General features: G+C 49.7%; 2 protein-coding genes across 2 annotated transcripts in view; one reads left to right on the top strand and one right to left on the bottom strand.

The window, feature by feature from the left end:
- PHB2 (prohibitin 2) overlaps nucleotides 1–13746 on the top strand; it is a gene marked incomplete at its 3' end in the record, with an annotated part of 171503 nt that overhangs the window by 146961 nt on the left and 10796 nt on the right. The window lies entirely within an intron of this gene.
- LAG3 (lymphocyte activating 3) lies at nucleotides 4105–12102 on the bottom strand. Its single transcript, XM_083820217.1, has 8 exons — nucleotides 11009–12102; nucleotides 10650–10812; nucleotides 10290–10516; nucleotides 9811–10068; nucleotides 9340–9633; nucleotides 8721–9011; nucleotides 8334–8449; nucleotides 4105–5907 (listed from the first exon to the last, which is right to left on the bottom strand). Exons 1-8 carry the CDS (start codon nucleotides 11061–11063, stop codon nucleotides 5794–5796), a joined length of 1518 nt encoding a protein of 505 aa, XP_083676343.1. The 5' UTR covers nucleotides 11064–12102; the 3' UTR covers nucleotides 4105–5793.

Genomic DNA, 13746 nt, shown 5'->3' with positions numbered 1-13746 from the left:
CAACACCGCTATAAGAAAGGAGGAAGGCTCCTGGGCTGTGTTGTGGGGAGATCCCTGTCTGCAGGCACTTGGGGACTCTCCGAGGAAGCTTAAACTGGGAGGAGAGGATTCTCTAAACAGCTAGTATGGAAGTTCATTTGCTGATCACAGTGGAAACTCAGGGAATCTCCAGAGGTATTCTGCATGAGCAAGAGGTCACCTGTATTTTAATGAGAGAATCATCAAATGTGTGTGTCACCAAAAATGGGGGTACCAAAGTGAGCCTAGACGAAAACAAGCTGGTGTTAAAGACACGCCAGAAACACCACCAGCAAGAAGGAGGTGGCTGTGGGAGATTTTAAGGACGTGCATGGGGCTGCTCTTGCTTACTGTGTTCATGAATGAAGTTGGGAAAAGGAATAGGAGAGCAGCTGGTGACAGCAGCTGATCGGACGGATGCACAGCTGGAGGCGTCTCATCAGTTTGGGGGGATCTGGAACACTGCACTGAGAGCACCCTGAATTCAACAGCGTAAGCAATACGGTCATGCTTTTGAGGAGTAACTGCGAGAATTTTTGCTTTAACTTCCTTATCTGAAATCAGATGGATAGAGGGACCTGGGTGAATTAACCGGTCACTGGACAGGTGGGTCACCGACGGCCACGGCACAGAAGGAGCCATACAGTGCAAGTCCCGTGCAGAAGGGATGGAAGATGGGGGGAGGCAGGGGAAGAAATCCCCACCGTCTTTGGACACTAGATGTCAGCATAAACTCGGCCGAGGAGAGGAGGTGCGGGCTGGGCACGGAGCAGCGCAACCCGCCTCGGCGCGGCGCCCCCGTGGGATGCGCACACACACCCCAGGGATGCACAAGGGATGGAGGTGCAAGGCTCTGCTACCAGCTTACGGGGGCTGGCTGGCTTTGGGATGGTGGGAAGAGGCCGTCCAGCCCCAGACATGTGGATGAAGGCAGCGTCGGTAGGACCCTGGGGTCGTCTTCCCCTGGAGACCCCTTCGGGGAGCAGTGGGCACCTGCCCTCAGATCGGTGTGAGATTTTGAAGGGCTGCAAGGTGCCTGGCAGGAGTTCAGCCTGCACCCTCCTGCCAGGCCCTGAGATGGTTTACGCTAAGCAAAGCTTGTGAGGGATTCTGCTGAGGGTCTCTGTGTTGGTCAGGAAAACTGGGCTGTCTTCTCTGGAAAAAATGGTAGGTGCTATCTTGTGACAAGAGAGGAAGACACGCAGTGTTCGTAAAAGAAGAGGAACATGAAAAACCTCAATTATAACGAGAAATAACAAACCCTTCCAAAAGCAACCCTTGCACATCACCTGTCATTTTTCGTAGACACCCGTGTCCTATGTTCTCCTACCAAGACCCATGGAAACCCGTCCCTTCAGGTGGGAGTGATGACCATTTCAGAGCACATTGTACGGCAGCTTTTGAAAACTGAAGAATGACTCGCACCAAACTGACATGTCATCAAAACAGAAATCTAGGGGTAGAAGTTCTGCAACATGATAGTATTAACAACCATGTAACAACCCTCCCAGATGCCTTGGATCTCAGTGCGTGGCACAAGAAACAAGCTGGAGTAGTTACAAGAACAGCATTCCTGTAGGTAGATTGGTTTGAAGGAACTTTGGAAGGTAGCATGATTGACCCCAGATGTCTTGGCTTTATTTACTGCTGCACTGAATTGCTGATGAAATTCAAGCAAAGCAGCAATACATAGTTTTCTTTTGCAGAATTGTTGCTGATATTGCCTCTACCCATTTGCCAAGCAGATATAAAACTCGGTGTACTTTAGTGTCATGGACCATTTGAGACCTGGTTCTAATGTTTTATTGTTTTTAAAAGTCTGTGCAGAATATAGCCAGATGAAAATGGACTTGTTCACAGAATCATAGAATGCTTTGGGTTGGAAGGGACCTTAAAGACCATCTAGTTCCAACCCCCCTGCCATGGGCAGGGACACCTCCCACTACACTAGGTTGCTCAAAGCCCCATCCAACCTGGCCTTGAACACCTCCAGGGATGGGGCATCCACAGCTTCTCTGGGCAACCAGTGCCTCACCACCCCCATAGTAAAAAATTTCTTCCTAATATCTAAATCTCACCTCTTTTAGTTTAAAACCATTACTCCTTGTCCTATCACTACACTCCCTGACAAAGAGTTCCTCTTCTTTCCTGTAGGCCCCCTTTAGGTACTGGAAGGCCACTGAAAGGTCTCCCTGGAGCCTTCTCCACACTGAACAACACCAACTCCCTCAGCCTGTCTTCGTGGGAGAGGTGCTCCAGCCCTTTGATCATCTTTGTGGCTCTCCTTTGGACTCATTTTAGTACTTCCATGTCTTTCTTGTGCTGGGGCCCCAGAGCTGAACACAGCATTCCTGGTGCGGTCTCATGAGCACAGAATAGGGAGAATCACCTCCCTTGACCTGCTGGCCATGCTCCTTTTGATGCAGCCCAGGATACAGTTGGCTTTCTGGGCTGCAAGAGCACATTGCCAGCTCATGTTGAGCTTCTCATCAACCAACACCCCAGGTCCTTCTCCTCAGGGCTGCTTTAATCCATTCTCCACCCAGCCTGTGTTTGTGCTTGGGATCACCTTGGCCCAGTTGCAGGACCTTGCACTTGGCCTTGTTGAACTTCATGAGGTTTGTGCAGGCCCACCTCTCTCAAGGTGGACTTGTTTCCAGTTATTGTTGCTCTACTTGTCATTTCTAGTTTTTTCTTTGTCAGATTGTACTAGCAATTTTTTTAGCCTGTTACTTGAAATCTCTCAAAAAATCGTGTATAACACCTGGATTATTATTTTTTTGGTTGGTTGGTTGTTTTGATTTTGTTTCGTTTGGTTTGGTTTGTCTGTTTGTTTTGGTATTGTTGTTGTTGTTTCTAATGGTGCTGGTCTTTCTTTTCAGAAAAGCTCTGGAAAGATTATTTTGGGATTAATGACCCATTCTTTTTGGAGGAGTCAGATGCAAATTAATCAGAGCACTGGAACAGGCTGCCCAGAGAGATTGTGGAGTCTCCTTCTCTGGAGATATTCAAGACCTGCCTGAATGCTTTCCTGCTCAACCTACTTACTGTAGTGCTTTTAGCAGGGGGCTTGGACTTGATGATCTCCAGAGGTCCCTTCCAATTTCAGATTCTGTGATTCTGTGATTTGTAAGCATACTCATTTATTTGCCTTCCTTAGTTTTTCCCCTCTGCCACAAGGAAATCCAGTGGATTTCCTGTGTTTTTCTGAAGATTTCTACCTCTGGTACATTGAAAACACTTTTCTGACTTTTACATCTGTAGCTATATCCTCGTGGAAAACCATCATGTTTCCTTCCATATGACATTTGCTTTATTTGCTGCTCATGCATTTTGACTCCACTTGGGGCAGATCTCCAGATGTGTTTGCTTTCCTGTATAGACCTGATCCTTCTATTTCATTTGTAAACAATTTGCCTTGTGCCATCTTGATTCCCCCGGTGTTCAGACATATTTTCCTACTTCCTAGTGTTGCATTGATCCATTCTTTTTACTGTAGCATTTGGGAGGTAAAGTTTCCAGTGGCCACAGACAGTTATTTCTGCCTTGGTGTCAGTTGGCTTTCGGGTGTTTTTCCTTGGTCTGTCAAACAAAACAGCTCAATGGCCACGCTTGTCACCTCTGTTGGTACCTGTATTTTGCCAGTAGTGCTTAAGGCTGCAACATCTGTGAGGCTTCAGATATCATTCTTGGCACCCCAGAGCTGGTGGAATTTATATTTGGCATAAATACAGCCATGTCTGAGGCCTTGTAGCCTTTGTAGATGGTGTCACCCTAACCAGCACAGACTATACATCTCAGCCACTGTTGTCCTCCTCTCTACTATAAAGTATTTGCAAGACAGGTATTATAATCATTATAGTGATTATAATGATTATTATGACTACTGCATGCTCAGGTCTTAGAGCGTAACCACATATGACTGTGTATGTGCACATAATTACACATAACTGTACATAATTGTGTATCTGGTCACACTGGCTCCAGGCATCAGTTCTCGGTGAAGATTCATGAGGCAAGAATAATTGAGTTATTGTAGATAATCCAGTGCTTAGCCTGAGTTTTGCATCTCTGAAGAGTTCTCACCTGTGGAGCCACGGGGCTAACCAGGGCAGTGGACTGACCTCGCACAGGGGCAGGTAAGAAAGCCCTGCTGTGCTCCTGAAGCCAGCTCAGTGGTGGGAAGCAAGGAGTAACCAAACTCAGCTGTCAAAGGCAGCAAGGGGCCAACAGTACCTGACTTAAGGCATGATTTACTAGTGTTCAAGGAGGTAAGCAGGAACAGGCTAAGTGTATAGATGACATGAAGCTATTTAAATACATCAGAAGGCAAAAGAATGACAAAAGCTTTGGAGACGCTTAAGAAAGCTGTTCTCTTCAACAACAGGAAGGCAAATGAAATTCAGCATCACTGTTCCCAAAGTCATGTAGCTGGAGGGAAAATATATACTAGGCTTTGGCTTACTTTTACCTTCCTGTGGAAGGTGAGACACACAGCAAGAAGGCCTCTTCAGTTGCCTGCTTAAATAACAAAAAGATGGCCTGGCAGTGAAGTCCTCTACTCAAGTCAAGAAAATAATCCTTTCCTAAACAGAGAGCTTAATTTGTGTACCAATGCCTCCTTGCTTGAGCAACCACATACTGGTGACCCACATGGGAGAAGGTATTTGTGTTACTTTTTACTAGTGAGCCTTTCCTCTGGGTTAACATCCAATGCTCGTTCGAGAGCAATATTCCAGTCCCCCGTGACCGTTCAGAGTGGAGGTGAGGAAAATTCTCTAATTAGATGAAACCTAAACACATTGATGGCCATGGGAGATGGGATCTGGTGGACTCACTCTTACGTTAGTAAGTACATCCTGAGCCTGAGGAGAATGACAGAGAGCCCTAACATCAATGAGGAAAATGTGAGTACTGAGAGAAGGAATAAATGAATGAATGAACAGGGAGAGTCAGACAGGAAAACCAGAACAAAACAAAACACGGAAGCACAGCAAAAAGGAGAGGCTGAGTCTTCAATTCTTTCTTCTCCGGTGGCATTTAATTTCCCCTTCCCCGCCATTAAAATGTCAGAAATTAACAGTCAACTTCAGTTAAGCCAAACTGAAAGAGAAAGAGAAGGTAGCAAAGTCCTCAGAAGCTGCTTCACACAGGCAGAGGTTCACCCCACACCGTCAGTAGGCATCCTCCACAAGCACACACAGGGGCCAGAGAGTTTTTTGACCGACATTTATTTTATGTTCTCAAATGAGTTTCTAATAAAATAAAATGCGCAAAATGTGCAACGTGAACAGTCCTCTGTGGGGTCCCCTCTACCGCTGAATGAATGCTGGAGCAGGGCAGTCAGGGGAGAGGGAGAAGAAAGTGGGCATGGGGAGAAAACACCAGCTGGCTGCCAGGGATCTGGGCTCCGGCCACCTCCTGTGTGTGAGCGTCCCAGCAGTGAAATGCTGTGGGAGAGGGCACGAAGGAGGAGCAAAGGCTGGGAGAGAAGTGAAACTGAAGCAGATGATAGCTACTGGCTCAAATACTTCCAACAGCTCCAAAGCATCTGTGCTGCCTGTCCCGTTACTGCAGCGGTGACTCTCATCTTGCCCAGGCATGCAGCTTCCAGCCCCCCTGAAGGTGCAGAGCTCCTGTGGCCTCCTGCAATGTTCATGCCATCCCTAGACCCTCCTCAGAGGAGGGTGCCCATGCATGGTGCCCATCTCTCCGCAGCGTGGCACACAGAGTTTCATCTTCCCATGCAGACCAGGCCCAGTGTCCCTGCTCCCATCAGCACTCAGTTTGCTGGATTGTCTCTTTCTGGCTCTCCTCCACATCCTTCTTATTTGGCACAGCGACTGCAACTATCCCTTCCAGTGCTGGGTAGGAAGCTGGAAGGCGTGCCTGAAAGAGAAGAAAGGGACAATATTAGGTGTTGGAGGGACACAGATTGGCACAAGTCTGGGCTTCCCCCTGCCGTGGAAAACATAATCCTACTGCTGTCACCCACTAGGCTCCCATTCACACCTTGGGTCAGGGAAGAGCCCCATACCTGCTCTCTGAAAATATGCAGCTTCTTCTGGGGAAGACTGGCTCAACGCTATCCTCTCTATGGTGTCATAGGCATAAGGAATAGCAAAGGCAGGATATCTAAGAATGATCTTGGCAATGGTCAGGCTGTTGTCATTATGACAGATCTTACAGTACCTTTTCAGAGAGAATAACTAGAGGCATAAAGGTCTGTGCAAAATGAGATAAGAACCAATTAAAGACAGACCTCCCTTTCACATCTTGCTTTAACAAGAGACTTTTTAGACATTGGAAAACAAGTGGATCTCATAGTTCCTGGTGGTGATAAAGTATATGGTGCCACACAGACAATGAATACAACTGGAAAACGAGATTACTAGAATGGCATTGTAGGTGTGATCTGATCTAAGAGGGAGGGACTGAGATTTTGCTGGTAAGTTTCTGCCAGCCTTTGTAGAAAAGGTGAATATAGGTCTTCAAAGCTTGGTTGTGGCACCAGTCATTAATGGCACAGAGAGTGTGAAAGTACCAATGAATTCTGTAGATGATACAAAGATGAGGAGCCTCATTTGGAAGAAGGAAGGTGAAAATGTTACCCAACCCCAGATATTTTAGGAGAATGCAACAGTGAGGTGAATGACGGTGAATGAAATGAAACAGTACCAAGTGCATCTTGGTAGGTTCTGGAGATCAGAACAGGAATGCCTACTGTGTTGGCAAAAGCTGATGAAGGGATATCTGCAAGCCACCGCTGTACAACCAGTGCAAGAAGAGCAAATGCAGTCTTAGAGGTTGCCAGCAAAGACAGGGAGAAAAAAGAGAGAAGAGCTAATAGCTTTTCTCAACCTTATCTGCATTCTCACAAAGGATGAGCCGAGTAGGGAGTATGTGCAGAGAAGTGCCTGAGGGCTATCAGTGGATGGAGGACCTGTGCTGCAACAGAGAAGGTTTGCTTACTTGGCAAAGAAAGGCCATGAGGGCATATACCAGTGCTCTGAGGTGGTAAATGTCCTGGCTGGATTAGAGCTGTTAAAGCTAACCGAGCTGGACACACAGGTATCCTATTTTCTGCTAGCTGAGGATTTACATTTACACTGTAAAAAGGTTCCTGTCCAAGGTTTTAGGCCAGAAAGGGGGGTTTTGATCATCTCATCCCACCTTGCACAGTCTAAAGAGTCACCCAGGGACCTGCAGAAACTGTGGATTTCTCCCTCAGACTACCCTTTACCATCAGTGCTGATTAAGAATGGATGACAAAGAACCAGTCATGAGTCGCGCTGGCACTGCTCGTGGTGTTTTTTCAAAGCCCATCTAGCTTCTGTTCTGATGCCGCATGCTTCAGCTCCCAGCCACAGGGATTTGCTGGAAATCTGCGTCACTGTTGTTATGTCCCTCCTCTAGCTCGGGGCAGGCTCGAGTCACCCAGCCTCCTCGCTGGGGCAAGCGCCCCCACTTGAGATTGCTCTGAGCCCTGGGCCCCCCTCAGCACTGGAAGGGGATTTTCACGGTGGGCCCTTTCCAAGAAGCTAGGTGAAAGGCAGCTACATCACAGCTGCTCATGAGAGCAGTTCCTCATCAGCAAAGGGAAGTTCTGATGCAAGAATCTGACCATGTAATTCATTTGCAGAGATACAGTATGAAAAATGCAGAGAAACTGCGTGATTTGTTTGTGCATTTTTTTTTCAGTCGTATGCAGTGGAGGTATCAGTTCTGGACTGGTCAATAAAAGCAAGGCACTTTTCTGAAAAGGAGAACTGGAACAAGCTGAACAAATGAAGGGCAGTAAGTTGCCGGAAGCACACAGCTGAGACGAAGTGCTGAGCCAGCAACAACAGACCTGCATCGAATCAGGGTCTGGGGACCAGCAGGCATTTGTATGGGACAGGAGACTGTTACATCAAAGCATCCAGATAAAGAACAAGAGAGAGGACACCTACGAAAGCCTGGAAATTAGCCCTTCTCTGTCATAGCGTGGCTTCGACTCTGCAAGAGTAAACAAGGAACTCTTCAAGGCTGGGCTGCGGCCATCCCCTAGGGGTTCCTACCACTCCTCAGAGGTGCCTAACCTGCACCGGACAAACCTTGGAATTAGCCAGACCTGGTGATGCTCAGGATACAACCATACATCCATGTACCCTCAGCAGGCTGCCTGAGTCCCATTCCTTCTACATTTCCCAGTTGATCCTCCTGCTCTCTTGTCCTTAAGACACTCCATTTCTGGCTCTAGAGTACCCAGGGGAAGGTCAACCAAGGGGTGGTATACAGAAAAAAATAACAGAAATGGGATGATGAACACTTACCCTTTTTTGTAGGGCCAGAACCAGAACACAGACCATAAGCAGGAAGAAGAGGGTGACTGTGAGCCCAAAAGTAACTTGCCCACTGAAGATGGTGGGAGGTCTGGAGACCTGGGCACCTATGAAGGGGAAGCACAGTTAGGAAGGAGGGAAAGGTTGATTTTGCACTGGAGCAAGACTAGGACTGCACAAAGAGAGGCAAACTGGAAAAAGGATGCAGGGAACTGGAAGGAGCAGCAGGAGGAACTGAGGGCTGAGATAGGATGACACTAAGATGGGATATAAGCAGCCAAAGGGGAGAAGGGTGGGGTGAGACTGAGAGAAGAAATGACAAGGCAATTGAATGGGATGAGAAGAAGGGATTGGTTACAGATGTGCAGGAGATGGTACCTGTGATCTGCAGCCCATATTCCACTGCTCCCAGTCTGCCTTCTGGGCCATATACACTGCATTCCCAGATGCCCACATCTTTTTGTGACACCTGGGGTATGTCCAAGTTAGCGCCAGTTTGGGATCTGTGGTCCTTGAGGTTGTGGGAGGCGGACATAGCCAGCTTCTTGTTAGTAGGGGCTGAGCTGAGGTGCTTCCACTGGAAACGTTCGTGCCCCTGGAGGTGTGTGACACTGCAGATGAGCAGCAAGTGAGACCCCTCAGAAACTGGTCCTGGGATACTTGGGGTGACTGCAGAAAAGGAAAAAGCTACTGTCAGGAAAGACAGCAGGCTGGTCCACACCTCTTCCTCATTCCTCCTTCTATTACACCCCTCCTTCATTACCTCCTCTAATTTGTTTTCTTTTTCTTCCTCAGTCTTCAAGAAGAGTAATGGAGTTACCCAGGAAAAAAAAAAACTGCTTTCAGCAGAGTCCAGTGCAATGCAATGCCCTTCTTTCCCACCCTGGGGTTGGAACCCATGACCAGGAACAACCCACGCTCAGTGCATTGATGCACAAGAAGATTTATCAGAGAAGGACCCCAGAGGGATGATGCACATCCCTGTCTCTCTTCTCACCTGTAACCACGGCCAAGGTCACATCCCTCCTCATTGTCTTGCTGCCAACAGGGACTGCACAACTGTACCGCCCTGCATCGCCTGGCCCCACTGCAGGGAGACGAAGGGGGAAGCTTCTGCTGCTCTGGTTCTGGGAGACGACCCAATCTTTTAAGCGTCCTCCTGCAAGGTGGCTCCAGTGAGCCGCCACCACACTGATCCCAAAAGCACTGGGCAGATAGCTCAGGGTGCATGGCAGTTCGGCTGCAGAGCCAGCTGCGGCATAAACCACAGGGTTGGCTGGGCCATCGAAACCTGAGTGAGAGAGAGCACAATGCTAAATTCTCTTTCCAGCGATGGCTGGAAAGAGCTCCACCTGTGAATTGAGGACAGGATGAGAGCTGGGAAGCTGAAGCTGGTGGTGTGGCCAGTGGCCACACCAAAGGAAGCAATTTGGAGATGCTGGATTTGCAACGTAGAGGCTGAGCTTACCTAAAATTTGCAGGTCGTGCGTGGCAGAAACGATCACATTATCGGAGTATCTGAGCTGGCAGTGCCAGGAGCCTGAGTCACTCATGGAGGGCCGGAGGATGGAGAGAGCCCCATGCAAAGAGTAGAAATTCTTGGAGGTGGGGACCGGGCGCCCGTTGTGGAACCAGCGTGTCTCCACCAAGCCGGCCCGGTGGCTAGAGTTGCAGCTCATCAGGAGAGGATCACTTTCTACCACAGGGCTGGGTGGACTGAGGGTTACTTCAACAAAGAGAAAGGAGGAAGTGGAAACTGATCAGAAGAGGGCCACCAAGCCTTCTTTTGTGCCCCTCCTGTCCTAGCTTTGTCCCTCTCTCCAGGGCCGAGAGCAGACAACAGGATGCCGTGCGCTTTCAGGGGGCTGCTGCCCATATTGCTACCCCTCCCTTACAGCCTCCCTGGTACTAAAATCAAGGTTCTCCGGGGTTTCCATCTTCTCCTACCTGTAACGATCCCCAGCTCCACCTGGCAGCTCTGGACCTCCGTGTTGTACGTCACCTGCGCCTCGTACAGGCCAGCGTCTCCGCTCCTGACGGGGTCGATTCGCAGGGAGAAGTTGCCGCTGCGTAAGGCGGAGTCCTGGACCGACACCCGGGGCCTCATGGGCAGAGCCGTCTTCCTGAGGCCAGTGTACTCCACCTCCAGCACCACATGTGGCTCCTGGTGGGCGCTGCGAGAGGGAGGAGTGAGTGGCTGCGTCCTGGGAGCCAAGGCGAGGTGAGGGGATGTGGAGGCAGAGCAAGGGGGCTCAGAGGGTCCCCCACCCTCCCCCGTCCCCACGATGAGTTTTTTCCTGGGCGTACCTTCCCCCGTGGCGCTTCCACAGCACAGATGTCCAGTCAGACAGCTGCTTCCAGCTCTTCCCCTGCTTCCTGGGGCTCAGGTAGCAAGGCAGCACAGCTGAACTCCCCTCTCTGGCCCACACCTTCTGCTCCCCGCCTGCTGCTCCTGGGAGGATGTTGCCAGCTGTAACGAGATGGAGGTCTGAGCAAAGGGTGGGAGGCACAAAGCAGGGGGTGATATCTAACCATCTACAGTGGGGATAGAAATAAATAAATATAAATAATATAAAAGATAAATAATACAGATGTGTCAGGGACAAACGTCCAGACTGAGCTTACCCAGCTACTCTGCCCTCCCTTTTACCTTCAGCCCCTCTTACCACTGAAAACCGGCAGAGTGAAGGTGAGGAACAGCACCAGGGACACCAGCCTCATGATGGCCTCCAGGAGAGGCGAGAGGCAACGTCTTCCCGCTCGGATCCGTGCTCGATGGGGTCCGAAGCTTTAAGGGCTCAGCAAAAAATGAGGCATGGACAAATGGCGAGGTGCTGGCGTGGGTGAATGAACTGAGTGGGGGTCGGCCAGGCTTGCTTGCTCTTGTGATCTCTGTCTCTTTCTGATCTAGGTACTTCCCTAGATGCCCTTATATTGCAAGTGGGCAGCTAATTTCCTCATATCGCTAAGATGCGTCACGACCAAGAAACCAGTGTTAAGTCTGAGGCACGTGAAGGCAGAGACAAAGCCAGCGAGAAAGAGGAGGGAGGGACCAGAGACACCACTCTAAGCATCTTTTAGTGGAAATTCTTTTGGTCGCTGTTGTTTTTCTTACAAGTTTTGCTTCTACATAGACAGTGGAAAAAGTGTAGAAGGCACTTCCCAGCAAGTGCCCTTCATGTTTTTCTTTCATCTCTTACCTTTTTTGGTTTGATCTTTCCGCCTCTCACGGCTTCTCTCTAATTGTTTCAGGGCTTTTCAGAACATGTTGGTCTTTTTTTTTTCTTTTTTCTTTTTTCTTCCTTTTTTTTTTTTTCCTGCTGGTTTCCTCCCTTCCCTGCTTTCTTTCATCCCACAGATGTGCTGATTTCTTGCCTTTTTCTCAGTTTGCAGGCAGCGCGAGGAAAGGGTCTATGGCGATTTACATGTCACTCATCAGCCCAGAGCCTAGGGGAAGGCTGGGATGAAGCTGAGGTGGTCTGAGGAGATGGGGGAGGGTCATCCACATGTAAGTGACCATGGTGGGAGCAGACAGGAGAAGTCAACAGCACTGAGGAGGGGCTGCATGCTGTGACACTGCGAGGGGTGTGAGGAGGAGATCCTTCTCCTCCAGTAGATTTGGGGAAAACCCACCTGAACTCGTGCAGTGAGGGGGCTTGTTCTAGCTCCCACCTAGCTCACACGCCGGGCTTTGCACAGGCTAGTATGTTTCCACTCCTATGCCTCATCTCGGGGCCCCTTTTGCCTGAGAACCCCCATTGTCGTGGCTCACACTTTCCAGCAACCCACTGGCTCTGACTCTTTCAGGCTTAATCAACCTTTTGTGACGGGTGTCAGACACCCAAGCCCCTCAGCTGCTCGTCCCCGAGGGCTGGGCTGGGGCTTTTCCTGGGGGTGAGGGAAGGGAGGTGACTCATGTGGCCGCTTTGCTGTTGAAGGATCCTTGCTTGCTCTCTAGCTTCCCTCAGCTGGGTGGAGGATAAAAGAGACCAAACCATGTGCCTCACTTCAGCAGCTCCCTGTTGTGGTGACGGCTCTTTGTTATCACACGCAGCCCTTTGGTCTTCGGAGGAATGGGATCAGTGTGTGGGAACCTGGCACAACCCTGCGATCCTTGATGTTCCCTGGGGGGGGGGAAAACTTCTCAGCACCCCTTTGTGCCCTCTGCGTTACACAGCCCATGGGGTCGCACAAGAGAGGAAGGGAGGAGAGAAGAGGGGGGAGAAACTGTGGCGGTTGGCGGGAGGTGTTTTTTCCTCCTGCTCAAAAAAAAACAGTTTGTGGTGCCCAGTCCAAGCAGAAAGCATCAACTTCTCTTTCCTTTGAATCAGCAGTGTGAGGATGGTGTGAGCGTGTGGGTGAAGACGAAAGAGAGCAGAGAGATGGAAGCATGGTGGGGCGACACGTACAGCTCCGCAGCACGCTGCCATTTGCTCCCCTTCCCCTGCCGCTGCTCTAGGGACACACAGCTCCCTGCTCACCTCTCCGTCCCGCCTCACTTTTCACTCCTAGAAGCAGCTTCCTTGTACAATTCCCACCAATCCCCAAAACCACCCTTAGCTGAAGCCATGCCCGTGCTCTAGGAAATGCTTCTTTCTCGTAGGAACCAGCAAGGGAGAAAGACGACATGCTCTTGCTGCTCCCGCTTCCCAAGAGAGGCGGCCACAGGGGGCTGGTGGAGAGCCCAAGGCATTGTCAGGATCTGTCTGGCGCCAAGGGGTGTTTGGGGCTGAGGGACTGTTATGCTGAGCGAGCATGTTGTGAAATGAAGGTTTTGGAGGCACATTTTTACTCAGCACCAGGCTATCTTTAGCAGACACCTGTGACGTCTTTGCCTAACGACACACTTTAAATGCTGACTCCCTTGAATGGCATTTTCGTCATCTCCCAGAACAGGACCCCACCGCACAAATAACAGTGGTGAGAGCAACATCAGCATGGGGACACCTTCTCCCGGGTGTCCTCCAGCCTGACTAGAAAAGCAGCTGATAGAGAAGGGTGTGGGACTCGGGCAGAGCTGTGGGAGACAAGGGGCAGGCTACGACTGGGGTAACCCAAACCTGGGGCACAGAAGCCCAGCTCACTAAATCCTCCTTCGTCTGTCTTAGGCGTTCAAAGGCTTCAGCCAGGTTCCAGACTTACCTGCAGTCACCTTACTCAGAGCCTTTACACATTGCTTTTCTTGTCTTGCTTGGCATGCTGCATGGTTGCAAACTACCTATGTGAAGAAAAAGAGAAATAGAAAACACTATTCTGCAGTATCATTGAGTTAATCTTGCTGAAGGAATTTTCCGTTGCATTTCCAGATTTCTGTGATATCATGTTTTTCTCTGAGTGATTCCACTTTCATGTTTTGGTCCTTGTAGCACCAAGTCTGAGGCTGGTCGCAATTTTCTGCTTTGTG

This window comes from Anser anser (assembly GCF_964211835.1).
Source record: "Anser anser genome assembly, chromosome: 1".
NCBI lineage: Eukaryota > Metazoa > Chordata > Aves > Anseriformes > Anatidae > Anser > Anser anser.
Note: the sequence above shows the minus strand (reverse complement) of the source record. Positions and strands in the feature narration are given on the sequence as shown.